Source organism: Littorina saxatilis, linkage group LG10, assembly GCF_037325665.1.
Source record: "Littorina saxatilis isolate snail1 linkage group LG10, US_GU_Lsax_2.0, whole genome shotgun sequence".
NCBI lineage: Eukaryota > Metazoa > Mollusca > Gastropoda > Littorinimorpha > Littorinidae > Littorina > Littorina saxatilis.
This window is the reverse complement of record NC_090254.1, coordinates 41797702-41816836: the sequence shown is the minus strand read 5'-3', so window position 1 is coordinate 41816836 and position 19135 is coordinate 41797702. Positions and strand designations below refer to the sequence as shown.

Sequence of the window (19135 nt, the reverse complement as noted above, 5' to 3'; positions counted from 1 at the left end):
AAACTGACCTCTTGATACATGTAGAATTAATCAAGGTTTAAGGTGCTTATAACAGGGGATTGTGCTTGCAGACTGCAGAGTTTAAAAAATCTTTAGAGTCACATGCAAGCTGAAGAAGACCAGAACTTTTGTTGCTGCCGGGTAGCAGTTTATATTTTTCTGAAAAATGTGATTGTGTGTAGCATTGCTACAATCTGCCTGACTAAACTGTAACCTCGGAATCTGAAGGAGGGCAAAGGGGTGGATTTTTTTTTTTTTACAGTGTTGTGGTTGAAGCTGTTGGTTTTAGCGGTGGGGTGGGGGTTTGATGGGGTGAGATTCTGCTGAATTTTGGGATCTTGGTTGTTTTGATTGGTTATAGAAGATTGCGTCCTGAGCTTTGTGTTGAGTGTAGTGTAAATAATTATGTGCGTGTTGGTAAATGATTGGAGATCATGGCTGCTAAAAAAACGGAAACTGGTTCAGTTTTCTCAGAGTATGCACAGACAGGCACACTTACACACAATCACGCACCTAATTAGTACACATATATGCATGAGGCACACATGAACGCGTGCGCACACATGTACGTGTACACTCACACACACATGCACACATGCACACACACAGAGCACCTAAAACACTGCCTCACTGTATCTAATTTAAACAAAATATTAATCATTTGCTGATCCAGGTTGTTCGTGAATTTGTTTTGAACCCTGCTGAAGAAAATCAAACATCAATAATCCTCATGTTTCAGTACATTTCCATGTGTACGATACTGATTGGTCTGTCTCTGAGTATGGTTGTGTCTCAGTGTGTCTTTCCCCTTCTATGTGTCTGTCTCTCTCTTTGTCTCTATCTGTCTGTCTCTCTCTTTGTCTTCTATGTGTCTGTCTCTCTCTTTGTCTCTATGTGTCTGTCTCTCTCTTTGTCTCGATCTGTCTGTCTCTCTCTTTGTCTCGATGTGTCTGTCTCTCTCGATGTGTCTGTCTCTCTCTTTGTCTCGATCTGTCTGTCTCTCTCTTTGTCTCGATCTGTCTGTCTCTCTCTTTGTCTCGATCTGTCTGTCTCTCTCTTTGTCTCTATGTGTCTGTCTCTCTCTTTGTCTCGATCTGTCTGTCTGCCTCTTTCTCTCTTATTGGAACTCGTTCTTCCCTTTCTTTTCCAATTGCCTCGCCTTTGATGTTTCAAGTCTTGATGCTTGTGTCTGTGTTAGTGCAGTTCTGACTACACACATTGCTAGTTGGCGCTTTCATCTTTTTAAATCGTATAATTGATACGTTGCAGTGTACTGAAGTGTATTTTTCTTTCTAATATTTTCTATGTAGACATAGAGAAGATGTGTTGTGGCACCATATTTACATTACATTTGCCTGTCGGTTTTGTAACCTCATTCACTAATCTCTTTTTGTTATGTAGTTTTGTTGTTGTTGTAATTAGTTATTAATGCTTGAAACTGTGCTCACTGTTGCATAATTTGGCCAAAAAATGCTAGAGAAATCTGCACAGTATAGTAGCATGAAGTTGGCCTATCCATATGAATATGATATGATTTTGCATCAAAGTGTGTGTGTTGCAGGAAAATTATATTCTGTTTGTGTGTTTCGTTTAAATGATGAGCAGATTTCAAAATCAGATTTTGAAGTTTGACTTTGGACATGTTCTATTTGTATAAGTAAAAATTAGTTGAGTATGTCAATTAGAAAGTTAAGTTGGATGCTCTGTAATTGATCTTGCTGCGTAGATTTGAGATAATGATCATAATTTGTTTTGTTGCCTTCATGAATCAGAGTAAGAGTTTTACAGTTGTTGTTTGTGTAAGTTATCAGTAACGTTATTTAGCAGTCTTTGCCAAGTTTTGTGTGTGTGAGTGTGTGCGTGTGCATGCATATTATTATGTGTGTATGTATGTGTTCTATGAAAAGAACAATGTTGAAATAGTTTTAGAAGTACACATTTTGTATTGCTGAGTTTTATCAATTTTGTTTGATACTGATAGTTTGTTTGCATTATAAAAAAACACATTTAATTTAAAAAAAAATTGAAACCGTACGTCCTGTTTTGTGATCTGCAGGGATACCAGTCAATCAAGATGTTGGAATACGAGCCCCGAACCCACTTGGCGGTGACGGGGAGGGCGTTTTCCGTCGTCACCAACCACTTCCCTGAGCTGCTGCCCAAAGTCTGCATACTCGGCACCGTCTTTGCCCGCATGGCGCCTGACCAAAAGTGCGCCTTGATCGAAAACCTGCAAGAATACGGGTGAGTATAGGTTGTAGTTTGAGCGAATGCAATGAGCCTGCATGTTGTCAGATCAAAAATGCGCCTTGATTGAAAACCTGCAAGAGTACGGGTGAGCATAGGTTGTAGCTTGCCTTTGTGGAATAAGCCTGTATAGTGCTGTATATTGCTGCTAGGATTTTTCTAAACTGTCATGCTTGTAATTGCCATGGCGAGCAGAGGAATTGTGCATTTAAAGTGCTGATTTTTTGGTTTCCAGTTACATTGTGGGCATGTGTGGAGACGGTGCTAACGATTGTGAGGTGAGGATCACATTTTGTTTCCCTTCATTTCACTTTTTTTTTTTACTAAATCTTTTGACTATTTTGTAACTCTGACTACATCAAGAGAGCTCACAGATTCGGCTCTAGTCCAGGCATATTACACTGGTTAGTTTCCCTCCTTGTGTTTTATGCAAGGCAATCCAATTATCCAAATCCTAGAGAAAAGAGAAAACACCACCAACCAAACAAAAGTACATGTAAAATATACAGAGGGCCTGGTAGCTCAGTTGCTACACCACTGGACTTGTGATGCGCAGGTCTTGGGTTCCAATCCAGGCTAGGGCGTACACGGGTCAACTTTGTGTGCGGACTTGGTGACTGTAGTATCCATGTCCCACCCTTCTGTCAACACAGTGGCATGTAAATGACCTTGGTTGTTCTGCCATAAGTGCAGGGGGATGCATGATAACACCTAAAACACACACACACCTGGGTAATGGGACTCCTGTTGCATCTAGCTTTCTACTTGAAGAAAGAGACCCACATTTTCCAGCAATATAATTATGAGACAATCAAGTTATGAAACTGAAAAAGAAAAACAAGTCGCATGAAGCAATATTAATACATTTAGTCAATCTGTTGGCCTGAAATTAAAGGATGACAACACTGAAAGTGAAACCCGGGATCAGTCATCACTGAGACTACAATATGTAGTAAGGCTTCAATAGCCCAAACTCTGTCTCGGCATCTGTCTGTCTGTCTCCGTTTCTGTATCTCCCTGTTTGTATCTATCTCTGTCTCTCTACAATCTACTTTAAAGAGTTAGGTTACCATAGGTTACCATTGATTGATTGATTGATTGATTGATTGATTGATTGATTGATTGATTGATTGATGTTACCATTGTTCCGTCACTGTATCTCCCTGTTTGTATCTATCTCTGTCTCTCTACAATTTACTTTAAAGAGTTAGGTTACCATAGGTTACCATTGATTGATTGATTGATTGATTGACTGATTGATGTTACCATTGTTCCATCACTGGCAAGGGCTGATTGTGCAAAAAGTAGCAATTGTTTTTATCATTTCCCTCGTGAATAAAACAGTATGTTTACTTATCTTATCTCTCTGTCTCTCAGTAGCTGTCTCTGTGTCTCTATCTCTGTACAGCATCTCTGTTTATGCATGCCTGTCTGTCTGTCTGTCAGTCTCTCTCTCTCTCTCTCTCTCTCTCTCTCTCTCTCTCTCTCTCTCTCTCTCTCTCTCTCTCTCTCTCTCTCTCTCTCTCTCTCTCTCTCTCTCTCTCTGAATCTCTCTGACTCAGTATCTGTCCGTCAGTACTTCTCTGTCTCTGGGTATCTCAGTCTATCTCTAAGACAAATTGTGTGTTGTGTGCAGGCGCTGAAAGCAGCTCATGCTGGTATCTCCCTGTCAGAGGCTGAGGCATCCGTGGCTGCCCCCTTCACCTCACGTGTCAACAACATCGAGTGTGTTGTCACTGCTATGAGGTAACTAGCCACTGCTGTGAGGTAACTAGCCACTGCTGTGAGGTAACTAGCCACTGCTGTGAGGTAACTAGCCACTGCTGTGAGGTAACTAGCCACTGCTATGAGGTAACTAGCCACTGCTGTGAGGTAACTAGCCACTGCTATGAGGTAACTAGCCACTGCTGTGAGGTAACTAGCCACTGCTATGAGGTAACTAGCCACTGCTATGAGGTAACTAGCCACTGCTATGAGGTAACTAGCCACTGCTATGAGGTAACTAGCCTCAACAAACTTCTTCTCATTTGCATGCAATGGCTGAAATACCCATGTACACTTGGTTTTTTGCAGAAATGGATGTTTACGTAAATGACTGTTTTTACCCCGCCATTTAGGTTGCCATTCGCTGATTTTAAAAAAAATCTTATTCATAATGAGGTGTGTGCGCGGGGGGGGGGGGGGGGGGTGTCTGAGTGTCTGTGTATGAGTATTTAACTTGACACGTCACCTCAGGTATTGACACCATTTTTCTGTCGGCGTATGAGTCTGTGTGTGTTTGTGTTCGAACCTGCTTCAGAAGGCTAGCCATGGACCGTGACTATATCATGTGATTGTGTGTTTGCAGGGAAGGTCGGTGTGCCCTTGTGACGTCCTTCGGTTGCTTCAAGTACATGGCCCTCTACAGCTTCATCCAGTTTATCTCCGTTCTCATCCTCTACACTGTGAGTGTGTGTGTGTGTGCGTCTGTCTGTCTGTCTGTCTGTCTGTCTGTCCATGGCCCTCTAGAGCTTCATCCAGCTCATCTCCGTTCTCATCCTCTACACTGTGTCTGTGAGTGTGTGTGTTTGTCTGTGTGTGTGTCTGTCTGTGTGTGTGTGTGTGTGGATGGGTGTGTCTGTTTGTCTGTACATGGCCCTCTACAGCTTCATCCAGTTTATCTTCGTTGTCATCCTCTACACTGTGAGTGTGTGTGTCTGTATGTCAGCTTGTTTTGTCTGTCTGTCTGTCTGTCTGTCTGTTTGTCTGTACATGGCCCTCTACAGCTTCATCCAGTTTATCTTCGTTGTCATCCTCTACACTGTGAGTGTGTGTGTCTGTATGTCAGCTTGTTTTGTCTGTCTGTCTGTCTGTCTGTCTGTACATGGCTCTCTACAGCTTCTTCCAGTTCATCTCTGTTCTCATCCTCTACACTGTGAGTGTCTGTGTCTGTCTGTCCATCTGTCTGTCTGTCTGTACATGGCTCTCTACAGCTTCTTCCAGTTCATCTCTGTTCAAATTCTCAACACCGTGAGTGTTGTAGGGTGCGTGGTTGTGTGTAAGTCTGTCTGTGTATACTTTGAGAAACCTGAATCAGTTTCTGTTTTCTTAGGAGCCGTCTCCAATTATATGCCCCAGTCTCAGTGGATATATTTCATGACCGCAAACTGTGCTTGTGAATGTGTTGTATTATGTCATTTATCAAACATTCCTTAAATGATCAAATCTTGTTTTGTGATTCCTGCAATGCTGTGGCTTGTGTTACAGTTCCAGACCAACCTGTCCGATCTGGAGTTTCTCTACGTTGATCTCATCATCACCACCACCATTGCCGTCCTCTGTAAGTCTTGGTTGACTGGAACAAGTCCTTATTACACATGCACGACTGAATTGTAACTTTAGTTGTTGACATTACTTTAACTGAATCACTGACATTTTATTGTTGTAGATATTTATATTTATATTTGATATTTATATTTGATGTTTATATTTGACTTTAATATTTGATGTTAAATTTTATTGTTATATTTGATGTTTATTTAGGGGTGTGCATGCTTGCTATTTTTGTGTTTCTATGACCCACTGAACTCTGCCATGGATTACAGGATCTTTTCCATGCACTCTTGGTCTTGTTCTTGGGTGTACACACGAAGGGGGTTAAGGCACTAGCAGGTCTGCACATAAGTTGGCCAGGATTCGAAACAATGATCTTATCCACTAGACCATTACGCCCGTTTCAAACAACCATCAATGCACACTTTTTTTTGTAGAGACTAAACAGCAATGATTTTATTCTTTGAAAGAAAGTCAATTGAGGTATCATGCTTCACTGATTGAACTTCAACATTTTGTTAGGTGATTTTACAGCATCTTATGAATGAATTTGTCACAGCAAGGCTAATACAAAAGTAATAAGGTCATTACTTCATCAGACGGTAAAACAAAAAGAAAACACAAGAGCAATCAGTTTCGGTAAATTCTTTATCAAAGTTTTGTCAGACAGTCGCTGACATCATCAGGATGGAATGATACTTTAGGAATGAATTCATTAGACGGTCTCTTCTTCTTCTGCGTTCGTGGGCTGAAACTCCCACGTACACTCGTGTTTTGCACGAGTGGAATTTTACGTGTATGACCGTTTTTACCCCGCCATTTAGGCAGCCATACGCCGCTTTCGGAGGAAGCATGCTGGGTATTTTCGTGTTTCTATAACCCACCGAACTCTGACATGGATTACAGAATCTTTTTCGTGCGCACTTGGTCTTGTGCTTGCGTGTACACACGGGGGTGTTCGGACACCGAGGAGAGTCTGCACACAAAGTTGACTCTGAGAAATAAATCTTTCGCCGAATGTGGGGACGAACTCACGCTGACAGCGGCCAACTGAATACAAATCCAGCGCGCTACCGACTGAGCTATATCCCCGCCCAGACAGTCTCCTATTTCTTTCTTTTTTTTATTCATTTACTTTTTGTGTGCAGTGGGCAACACAGGAGCGTATGAGAAACTTGTGCGCAATAAGCCCCCAGACAGCCTGGTCAAGATGTCCAACATCCTCTCCATCCTCATGCAGGTCGCCATCACTGCTGCCTTCCAGCTCGGCATTCTCTTCTACCTCATGGAACAGCCGTGAGTCTTGTGTCTGTCTGTCTGTCTGTCTATCTGTCTGTCTGTCTATCTGTCTGTCTGTCTGTCTGTAATGCTAAACCTTTCGCATCCTGTGACGTGAGAAGTGCACTCTGTCAATTTCAAAGTCTAACGCTTTTCCGCATTTATCATCACTCAAACCTGGCAGGAAGCTGGAAGCAAATGAAACAGAAAGTGTCATAGGTAGCTTTATGTACAGCAGGTGGAGGGAGATCTGCATGTGGGTCCTCAAGCAAGTGATATTGTTCATTCTGGGGGGCAAAGGATTAAGATGAGTTACACCGCTGGGCTTCAGACTCAAAACATCTTTTTTTACCAGAAGTGCAGTACATTACAATCTCACTGACCTTTCACCTGACCTTGACCTTGCCTGCTCTCAACAGGTTCTACAAGAACGACCTTGAGCCGCTGAAGGAGACGGACACATGGGAGAGCACCATCATCTTCCTGTCGTCGTCGTTCATGTACATCGCTGTCGCCATCAGCTTCTCCAAGGGCCCGCCCTTCCGCCGACCCATCTACACCAATGGTGAGCCCAGTTGGGAGTCTGCGTTTAATTTGTTGATTTGCCGCTGTGCTCTTTCTTTTTGGGGGACTAAACGAGGATGATTGATTCATCTTGAAGTGCACTTCCGTCTGGATTATTCAGTAAAGAATCAAAAAACAAGAATGGGCGGTTCTGGTGAAGTTATGCCCCCTCTTTCTTTCGGCTGGTAACTGGCGCCACCTCGCGGCAAGATCACACGAGAAAGAAAAAAACAACTTGCATTGGTCCCAAATAGTATATCAGTTTGGTAACAGTTCGTGTGTAAGGCGTGCATTTTATACAGTAAACAGACAATGGTCGGTTCTGGTGAGGTTATGCCCCTTCTTTCTTTTGGCTGGTAACTGGCGCCACCTCGCGGCAAGATAACATGAGTTGTCTCGCGTTATCACCCCAGAAGCGCTCATTGTACGTTATTGGAACGGTTAATTATTGACAAAACAAAACGTTACATTTATGTTATTTAAATGTAAGTTCGTGTTTCTTCAATGTGAATTTTGGAACATTATCTGTCTATCTGTTTTTTCCATTTTTATTACAGTAAGATGGACATTTTAGAATCCCATGTGTTGATGGCAAATGAAGTGTGATTGTATTGACTGATGCACGACTTTACATTTCAGTGCCTTTCCTGATCGCCATCATCATCCTATACAGTCTGTCGGCCTTCATGTTGCTGGCGCCACAAGAACCCATCGAACACTTCATGGATGTGAGTAGCCTGTAGCACGCCTTTTCCTTTTCTATTTTTCATTTTTCATTTTCATGACTTTATTGTCCCATCGCTGGGAAATTCGGGTCGCTTCCTCCCAGTGGAAAGCTAGCAGCAACAGAGTCGCGCTACCCAGGTGTCTGCGTGTTTAGGTATAATCAGCCACCTGCCCTTATGGCAGAATGACCGAGGTCTTTTATGTGCCACTGTGGTAACATGAGGGTGGAACATGGATACTGTCTCTGAGTCTGCACAGACTCGTCTGCTTCTTCTGCTTTCCAGGGATTCAAACTCTCACACGCAGTCGTATGCACAGGTGGCCATCCCCCTACCCACCACCCCCCCCTCCCCCTCAACCATTTAGGCTGTTATACTCCTTTTTTCGGGGATGCGTGCTGGGTGTTTTTGTGTTTCTACAACTCATCTAACTCTGACATGAATTACACAGATGTCCGTTGAGTCTGATTTGTTGAGAATAGCTCAAGTCAGCCTTGTCATCATTTGGGTACACGTAAACAGTTGAGCCCACGATCTGAGATCTGCATGGCCAGGCTTTTACACGGGATAGCACCCCTCCACCTGGACTCACACCTTCTTCTTCTTCTTCTTCGTTCATGGGCTTCGACTCCCACGTTCACTCATGTTTTTAGCACGAGTGGATTTTTACGTGTATGACCGTTTTTATCCCGCCATTCAGGCAGCCATACGCCGCTTTCGGAGGAAGCATGCTGGGTATTTTCGTGTTTCTATAACCCACCGAACTCTGACATGGATTACAGGATCTTTTCCGTGCGCACTTGGTCTTGTGCTTGCGTGTACACACGAAGGAGGTTAAGTCACTAGCAGGTCTGCACATAAGTTGACCTGGGAGATCGCAAAAATCTCCACTCTTAACCCACCAGGCGGCAGCGACCGGGATTCGAACTCACGACCTCCCGATTAGGAGGCCGACGTCTTACCACCACGCCACGGCACCCGTCGGACACACACCAACATTCCACAGCCTGGGTGACCTCTGTGCACAGTGGCAATGTTTATAATAGATTGATTTTTTTTCAAAAGATGTGTTTTGCCCTTCATCAGTCAGAAAAAAAGTAGATAGACCAAACTGCAAAAAGAGATGAGCGCAGTTTTTATGTGTATAATTGGGCTCATTGTTAATAATTTGTTTTTGTTTTTCCTGTGAATTTACTTTTCATTTCTAATTTTTTAATTGTTGCAGATGAAGCCGCTGCACACAATCGACTTCACGTTCAGACTGACCATCTTCTGCATCAGCTCGGCCTTCCTCGTCGTGTCTGGTCTGATGGAGGTAATGCACACAGGCTGACACACACTCACACACAAAAGCATATGCATGCACGCACGCACGAACGCATGCACGCATACCCACAAACACATACACACATTACACACACGCATGCATGTATGCTTGCTTGCACGCACAAAGATGCTGGCACACAGACACACACACACACAAACACACACACACTCACACACACAAACACACACACACACACACACACAAACACATCCTCACACCCAAGCACACCTTGCATATGCAGACACAGGCATGTATGCATTCACAAATTTCTCTCTCTCTAGCTCTCTTACTCTCCCCCTCCCCCGCTCCCTCTCTGTCTCTCTATCTGTAGTTAACTCTTTTACACACACACACACACACACACACACACACACACACACACACACACACACACTTGTTCTCTCCTTCCTTCTGTTTCTATGCCTTTGTCCTCATATCTCTCTATCTCACTCTCTCTCTCTATCTCTCTCACACTCTCTCTCTCTCTCTCACTCTCTCTCATTCTCTCTCTCTCTCATTCTCTCTCTCACTCTCTCTCTCTCTCTCTCTCTCTCTCTCTCTCTCTCTCTCTCTCTCTCTCTCTCAGAAAAATCCCCTCCCCTTACAGGAACTAAACACTCCAGTTAACCCTTTGTGTCTCAACAGTGGCTCTTTGTGGATAGCGGTCTGATGAAGTGTCTCTACCGCGCCCTTGAGCGCAAGCAGAAATCTCGCTACAAGGTCATCCAAGACACCATCGTCGCCGAGGAATGGCCGCCCGTCGGTCAAACCTTGCTCGCTTCCGCCAACTCTGACGAGTTCGCGGTCAACATGAACAACTCGGAGCATTGACCATGGGAGTCTTAGAGGCTTTGTAGCAGGTTGTGTTATCTCCGCAAGTGTATCTGTGACAGTGTGATATTGTTAACAGTGAGTCTGTGAACAGCATTTTGCAGTGGAATTTGTTGCAGATTGTATATCTCTGCAAATCTCTCTCTGACTCTGAGACTTTGTTGCTAGCAATGGGTCCAAGAGATTTTGCAACGGAATTTGTTTCACATTGTTTATCTGCAAATCTTTCTGGGGCTCAGAGACTTTGTTGCTAGCAATGGGTCCAAGAGATTTAGCAACAGAATTTTTTAAACATTGTGTATCACCGCAAATCTCTCTCTGACTCGTAGACTTTGTTAGCTAGCAATTGGTGTGTGAGATTTTGCAACAGAATATTGTTCACATTGTTTATTGCCACAATTCTGACAATGGCTGTGTGAGATTTTGTTGCTGAACTTTTGTATTCAATCCACTGATTCCTAGAGGTTAATTGCTTCGGCAGGTCTCTCTACATCTGAGACTTTCTTGCCAAATGCTACTTTCCAAACCACCATTGAGGACTTTTTTATTTGAGGAAATGATGTTAATTTGATCACACAGTGTACCACTACTGGTTCTGTAATATTTGTAACGGAATGACGTACAGATTGTTTATAGTGATGAATTACCCTTTCCGACTTTTTGACTCACATGCGAAGCAAAAGTGAGTCTATGTACTCACCCGAGTCGCCCGTCCGTCCGTCCCCCCCGTCCGTCCGTCCGTCCGTCCGGAAAACTTTAACGTTGATATTTCTTGGACACTATTCAGTCTATCAGTACCAAATTTGGCAAGATGGTGTATGATGACAAGGCCCCAAAAAACATACATAGCATCTTGACCTTGCTTCAAGGTCAAGGTCGCAGGGGCCATAAATGTTGTCTAAAAAACAGCTATTTTTCCCATTTTTCCCATTTTCTCTGAAATGTTTGAGATTCAATACCTCACCTATATATGATATATAGGGCAAAGTAAGCCCCATCTTTTGATACCAGTTTGGTTTACCTTGCTTCAAGGTCAAGGTCACAGGAGCTCTTCAAAGTTGGATTGTATACATATTTTGAAGTGACCTTGAGCAGTTGTCTTGTGAGACTTTGAAGTGATCAAATTATTGAGACTGTTAAGTGAGTGAGGCTGCTGAGCAATTGAGTGAGTTAGACCACTGAGAGGCTTCTGAGCAATTGGGTGAGTTAGACCATTGAGCAAAATGAAGTTTGACCGCTGAGCTATGTCTTGTGAGGCTTTGGAGTGATCAAATTATAGAGACTGTTGAGCAGTTTAGTGAGTGAGTCTTCCGAACAATAGAGTGAGGTAGGCACAGGCTGGTGAGTGAGGCTAGTGAGTAAAATGCTCGTGAGTGAGAGAGTAAGTGAGAATCTGTGTGAGAAATGTGAGTGAGCAACTCCGGCAAATTCGTTTTTGCTGGTTTGACTGTGAGACCACTTTTTCACAGTCATGTTGGCTGTCAGAGTTGGAACAAACCATTCTTTAATAAAACCATTATTTTGATTAAAAAAATGTTTGGCCACAGGATAGGACGATGTATTTTTTCACTTTCTCTTGATATTGTACTGAAAAGGTTCAGTTTACTACCATGACTCCCACTTAAGTGGGTTTTTTTTTAACTTCTTTTGATATGCTTGATATAACCTTGAAAATTCCATTTGCATTGATGCCTTTTTTGTCCCTTGCTTATGTTTTTATTGACAAACAAAACTAGGATTTTAAATGTTGTGATAAAAACAGTGATATTATCGTACATATTGTGCATTGACATATTTTATATCACTACTGTAGTATTATTTCCAGTGGGACTTACGTACATGGGTTAAACACTTTGTGGTTTCTTGGTGTGGGATATGACGCTAGCAGTAGGTGGGTGTGATAATACATTGTAATATACATTGTAAATAGATTATTGGATACTGCTAGCCTTTCAAGTTAAAAAGAAGATATACTTTGTGTGAAACCGGTTTGTGTTGGATTCTTGGTTTGCAGTTTGTTTGATTTGCTCAACACGTCACTGCACCGTTTATGCATTTCTTTTTCTTTGCTGTGCATTACCTCTTTGTCTTCCTTGCAAAGAAATGAAAAAGATGAATCATTTCGCCCATAAACGTTGCTAAATAATGAACAAGAGAGTTGATGTTTACGTGTGAGTAGCTGTACTTCTGTTGTTGCAATGTGGTTGTCATGCTTGATTCTATGGATATGAATATTGCACTGTGATACGTTGTGAATTAATCAGACTGGTCTTTAACTCTGACAGATGATACATTTTTTTTGCGTGCGGGTGGTCAGATTTGATCATTAAAAATTGAACAAGAGCTTCCACTTGTGTGTTGATATGTTTGTTGGCTTATATGTTTGTGAATTCTTTTGCTGGTTAATTTGTTGTCATTTGTGTTTGCTCTTAAAGGTGTCAGCCTGTCAGATATATTTATCTTTGCGCTGCAGAAACATGACTAAATGAGGCAGATCAAGTGCTCATGATAAGAGCAAAGAAACAAAGGGCCATAATCGCTCTAAAGATAGCTGCCATGTGTATCAAGAGTATTAATGTGAGTAATGCGCAATCTCCTGGCACCTGAGAGAATTACAAGCATTGAATTTAACAAGCGATTTTCATCCTCAAATCATCAGAGACCAAATTGAGGATGAAAATCGCTTGTTCATTTAAGTGCTTGTTAGCCTCTCAGGTGCCAGGGGCCAAGTTCCGCTCAACTCTCACTAACTCTTGTTGCAAATGTGGGCTATGTTAAGTCCTTCTTACCTCTCTTTGTTTTTTGGGTCTTTGCACTGCAGAGTACGGTAAGTTCTCTTTAAGCAATGGTGATGTCCCGCACGGTTGGCGTAGTGGTAAGGCGTCCGCCCCCGTGATCAGGAGGTCGTGGGTTCGAACCCCGGCCGGGTCATTCCTAAGACTTTAAAATTGACAATCTAGTGGCTGCCCCGCCTGGCGTCTGGCATTATAGGGATAGTGCTAGGACTGGTTGGTCCGGTGTCAGAATAATGTGACTGGGTGAGACATGAAGCCTGTGCTGCGACTTCTGTCTTGTGTGTGGCGCACGTTATATGTCAAAGCAGCACCGCCCTGATATGGCCCTTCGTGGTCGGCTGGGCGTTAAGCAAACAAACAAACAAACAAAAATGGTGGTGTCAATTTTGTTTTGAAATCCTGCTGGAAATGCCCCTCCCCCAAGATGGTTTCAACTTTTCAGAAACCCTTCTCTGAAGTCTTATGCATGTGCAATATTAACCAGCTTCGCATTTTGCTTTTTGTCCTTTGCATTAATTTGCTTTGCGTGATAGAATGTGGAGACTGTGAACATCTGTGTGTAAGTTGATCTAAACGCAGCTAAGGAACAAGAACAAGAATTAAATCTGGACCAACTTTCTTGTGCCAAAGGCAGAAACCAGGATCTAAAAACAAAAACAATGATTAACAATAACAACACTTGATTGTACATTATTAAATAAGTTCAATAAAATGGGACAATGTTGTGGCATCTAACCTGCCTGTACACAAAAGAAGGTTTGGTTGTTGATTGTTTTAGATATGTATTTTTATGTATGCACTTGACTCCATTTGTTTGTTGTTGGCGGGTTTTTTCTTCTTCTCTAAATTGTTTGTGGGGAAATTGAAAAAAGAGTACACATACTTTGAATGGACAGTGGAACCCCCCTTTTAAGACCTCCTGATTTAAGACTTGCTCCATTTTAAGACCCTGTTTTTTTTTCAGACTTTCTGTTCATAACCTCTGTAAATGTACCCCCATTTTAAGACTCCCTCCTTTTTACATTTAGTCAAGTTTTGACTAAATGTTTTAACGTAGAGGGGGGAATCGAGAAGAGGGTCGTGGTGTGTGTGTGTGTGTGTGTGTGTGTGTGTGTCTGTGTGTGTGTGTAGAGCGATTCAGAGTAAACTACTGGACCGATCTTTATGAAAATTTTCATGAGAGTTCCTGGGTATGATATCCCCAGACGTTGTTTTTCATTTTTTCGATAAATGTCTTTGATGACATCATATCCGGCTTTTTGTAAAAGTTGAGGCGGCACTGTCCTACCCTCATTTTTCAATCAAATTGATTGAAATTTTGGCTAAGTAATCTTCGACGAAGGCCGGACTTCGGTATTGCATTTCAGTTTGGTGGCTTAAAAATTAATTTATGACTTTGGTCATTAAAAATCTTTTTTTTACATAAAACGATCCCAATTTACGTTCATTTTATTCTTCATCATTTCTTGATTTCAAAAACATATACATATATGTTATATTCGCATTAATAACAAGCTCTGAAAATTAAAAATATAAAAACTATGATCAAAATTAAATTTCCGAAATCGATTTAAAAACAATTTCATCTTATTCCTTGTCGGTTCCTGATTCCAAAAACATATAGATATGATATGTTTAGATTAAAAACACGCTCAGAAAGTTAAAACGAAGAGAGGTATAGAAAAGAGTACTATGCAGCACAGCGAAACCACTACCGCGCTAAACAGGCTCGTCAGTTTCACTGCTCCCGCAGTGGGGCACTGCGGTTATGAAATTAAAGGCCCCTCCTGTTTTTGGAACCGCAGGAGCTTTCTAGTTTGCTGTTAGGTAGATTTTTGGTTCCTCTTTCCTGTCATGCTCTCTTTTTCTTCATGAATTCTTTTCTTTTTTCTGCCTTCTTGCTCATTCACCTGTATTTTTTCCAAAAATCTCTTCTCTTGCCGCTTGTCTCGCGATTCATGTATAGTTTAAAGGCATATGTACTCGATGACTATACACGCTAATTGCTTTACCAACAGCTGGAGACATGCTAAATTAAGTTCCCTGCAAAATATTGTGGTCTAGGACCCCTTCAATGTTGAGATATGTTAATTTTCATTTTGATCTGGATCGTCCTATTTATAGATTTGGCAACACATGTAACGTTGATGCAAGGGAGCTAACACCGCGGCTTTGTTGACATCCTCACTTTTTCAGAGGCTAGAACAAGCTGTAATGCATGTATTATGGTCCGCGCATGGTGACATATCGTCATTATATGGTCTTATGGTGCGTTTGACATCGATTATGGGCAAACTACACTTTGTAAACACGGGAGCGCGTACATATGCCTTTAATTTAACATACTGGAAACTGGTAATCTTCCAGTAGGTATTAATTTAGTTTTACTAAAGCCTGCTGGGACACAAGTAATGGGTTAGTGCATTTGTAAACAGGAATCGCTTGACAAGTGGCCCCCTTCATCCCCCCCTTCCTCGTCCTGATATGGCTCTGCGTAGTCGGCTGGACGTTAAGCAACAAATAAACAAACAAACAAACAAACAGTTTCACTGCGTTTTGCATGAGCGGCGGACTTCTGTCATTGTGAAAAAATGCATTGCGTTCAGTTTCATTCTGTGAGTTCCTAAGCTTGACTAAATGTAGTAATTTCGCCTTACGCGACTTGTTAAGACCTGATTTTCTCAGATTTTTTTAGGTCGTAAAGGGGAGGTTCCACTGTATTACGTTATCAGTCACAGATATTTATCAAGGTCTTCAAATTAAGGCGTTAAGTTTGTGCGTCTGAAAATAAAATGCAACAGAATGTTTGTTAAAAATGTCTGGACCCCCCCGCGGGTTAGGGGGAAGAATTTACCCGATGCTCCCCAGCATGTCGTAAGAGGCGACTAACGGATTCTGTTTCTCCTTTTACCCTTGATTAGTTTTTCTTGTATAGAATATAGTCAATGTTTGTAAAGATTTTAGTCATACACCAAATAAAGAAAGAAAGTATTTGACATAGATTTTTTTGGTTTAATTTCCTATAGGTTTCTTATAAGTTTTTTGTACAAATTCATTTCGTACAGGATTATGGAATGCCTGCTTTCTACATGTATTTGACGTTAGTTTTGTTTGTTTTCTGACAGCAAAATGTGGGTGTCACTATATTTTTGGTATTAGTAACTTATGAGTGTACAGATAATTGATATGTAGCATGTAATTCTTAGTTTTGACAGATATATACCTAACATTATTTGCATGGGACAGAGTAGACTCTCTGTGTGAGTGAGAGAGAGAGAGAGACAGACAGACAGACAGACAGAGACAGAGAGAGAGATCTGTGTTTTCTCTGCTTTCTCTTTAGTTTCCTTTCAGTGTCAAATAATATCACATAAAAATGTTACATATTCACAAAATTATGAAGGAATGCATTAGAGTGTTTTGATCACAATAGATAAGTTTCATTTTCACAAATCTGCCATCACATTTACTCTGCAAACAGTTGGGCATGAGTACAGAGTGATGATAATGCCAGAGGTTAAGTGTATGTCGATCGAAAGAACATTTTAGCATGTCTGAAGAAGTAGCTGTCGCTGACAGTTTGTTCACATTTGTTTCAAGTACTTGAGAGAGAGAGAGAGAGAAACAGAGACAGAGACAGATAGAAAGAAAGAGACAGAGACAGAGAGCAAGCCAACGAGAAAGAAAGAGAGAGAGAGAGAGAGAAACAGAGACAGAGACAGATAGAAATAAAGAGACAGAGACAGAGAGCAAGCCAACCAGAGAGACAGAGAGAGACAGAGACAGAGAGAGACACAGAGACAGATAGAAAGAAAGAGACAGAGACAGACAGCAAGCCAACGAGAAAGAAAGAGACAGAGACAGATAGAAAGAAAGAGACAGAGACAGAGAGCAAGCCAACGAGAAAGAAAGAGAGAGACAGAGACAGATAGAAAGACAGAGACAGAGAGCAAGCCAACGAGAAAGAAAGAGAGAGAGAGAGAGAGAGAGTATGTGGGTGTGTGTGCTGTGAAATGCGCAAATGTGATTCTGTGGTTGGTAACAAGATTAAACCTATGCGCGGACGCAGATGCAAAAGTTAGATTTTTGTGCAGCTGTACACACATAACTATTTTGTTGATAACTGTTTTTGAGATTTTTAAGTGTAAAATACCTGTACATAAACATTGTGGTCCAAAGTTTGTTGAGCTTCTGTAGAAAAAATAAAGATATGTGTAAACACAATCTTTTGTTGATGCACTGTGGCAACTACTTACAACAACACTGGCTAGAGAACTTGTTCTGTTGCAATGTATTTGCTGATGTCATTTCTTGATGAAGAGGTGATGAGTGTGGAAATACAAGGTGCCTTGCCTATATATATTTATCAATACAAATCAGCTTAGACACTTTTTTTCCCGTCCTCTGTTTATTATTATTTGCAGAGTAGATTGTCTTTGAGGATTTAGACTGTTGATTATTTGTTTGTCCATTTTAGGGAATTATGAGGCAGTACAATGTATTATATAGTCAGGTGTGTTTGGTTTTTTCAAATGAGGATTAGTATCTGTCCGGTTAAGTTTGTGTTGAATTTCATTTGTATTTTTTATTAAATACTTAAACAGTAGCTAGTTTTGAACAGATTTTTCCGATCTCCCAGGTCAACTTATGTGCAGACCTGCTAGTGACTTAACCCCCTTCGTGTGTACACGCAAGCACAAGGCAAGCACAAGACCAAGTGCGCACGGAAAAGATCCTGTAATCCATGTCGGAGTTCGGTGGGTTATGGAAACACGAAAATACCCAGCATGCCTACTCAACGAAAGCGGAGTGAGCTGACTATGTTCTCAGAGTATAGTGTGGGGAACCCAAATGGGCAAACGTAACCAGAACATTCTGGAACGCTGAAGAAGAAAGAAGAAGAAGTGAATTACACAGTTTATTTGATTAGGATACTTGATCAACTTAGTTTTGTGCAATTTGACGTGTTTTGGGTGTAGTTTTTGCCAATCAAGAGGAAAAGGAAAAGAAAAACAATGCATAAGGACAATGGTATTATTTTCTCCTTAAGTGGGGTTAATTTGAATATTATTAGTTTCCATGTATGGGTTTTTGTTATTCAATATCATTTGTTTCCATGTATGGGTTTTGTTCAGTTGTTGCTGTGCAAAACACGGGACAGTATGTTCGTACTGTTGGACTAATGTTTCTGCGTGAAACCTCGCCTTGTTTCATGGCAAAACCTTGTGATGTTGTCAAATGGTGGTGTAGAATTACAACTGACTTTTAGTACGGTGTCAAAGGTTCTTTGTAGCATTAACATTGTAGTTTATCATTTGCTGATAGCCCCCTGCGGGTTAGGGGGAGTCCCATATTGGTTGGGACGAGAAAGAATTTACCCGATGCTCCCCAGCATGTCGTAAGAGGCGACTAACGGATTCTGTTTCTCCTTTTACCCTTGTTAAGTGTTTCTTGTATAGAATATAGTCAATGTTTGTAAAGATTTTAGTCAAGCAGTATGTAAGAAATGTTAAGTCCTTTGTACTGGAAACTTGCATTCTCCCAGTAAGGTCATATATTGTACTACGTTGCAAGCCCCTGGAGCAAATTTTTGATTAGTGTTTTTGTGAACAAGAAACAATTGACAAGTGGCTCTATCCCATCTCCCCTCTTCCCTCCGTCGCGATATAACCTTGAATGGTTGAAAACGACGTTAAACACCAAATAAAGAAAGAAAGAAAGATTTGCTGATACTGCATGACTGCACTGTGGTTTCGTCAAATGAAAAAAAAAAGAATATTTTGATCAGTAAATATCTGCGTTTTGTTTATGTTAGTAGGCGAGAGAGACTGAGAGAATGTAAGAGACTCGGAGACAGAGATACTAAGAGAGAGAGTGACTCAGAGACACAGAGAGAGACTCAAGAGAGGGAGAGAGAGGGAGAGGGAGAGAGAGGGAGGGAGAGAGAGAGGGAGAGAGAGGGAGAGAGAGAGAGGGAGAGAGAGGGAGGGAGAGAGAGAGGGAGAGAGAGGGAGAGAGCAAATCATTGCAGTGCAAGATACAAACACATTTGCTGT

The 19135-nt window shown here is 41.6% G+C and overlaps 1 protein-coding gene across 7 annotated transcripts in view; it reads left to right on the top strand.

Annotated features, from left to right (window-relative positions):
- Positions 1-12632, top strand: part of LOC138978851 (polyamine-transporting ATPase 13A3-like) — a 69259-nt gene extending 56627 nt beyond the window's left edge. For all 7 annotated transcript variants that reach the window (XM_070351655.1, XM_070351651.1, XM_070351650.1 and 4 more), the window contains 10 exons: positions 2057-2244; positions 2483-2525; positions 3884-3993; positions 4595-4691; positions 5494-5566; positions 6708-6855; positions 7257-7402; positions 8041-8129; positions 9352-9441; positions 10099-12632. In XM_070351655.1, coding sequence (XP_070207756.1) covers positions 2057-2244; positions 2483-2525; positions 3884-3993; positions 4595-4691; positions 5494-5566; positions 6708-6855; positions 7257-7402; positions 8041-8129; positions 9352-9441; positions 10099-10284 — 1170 coding nt within the window. In that variant the 3' untranslated portion in view covers positions 10285-12632. The remainder of the gene's footprint in view (positions 1-2056; positions 2245-2482; positions 2526-3883; positions 3994-4594; positions 4692-5493; positions 5567-6707; positions 6856-7256; positions 7403-8040; positions 8130-9351; positions 9442-10098) is intronic.
- Positions 12633-19135: the final 6503 nt, after the last annotated feature.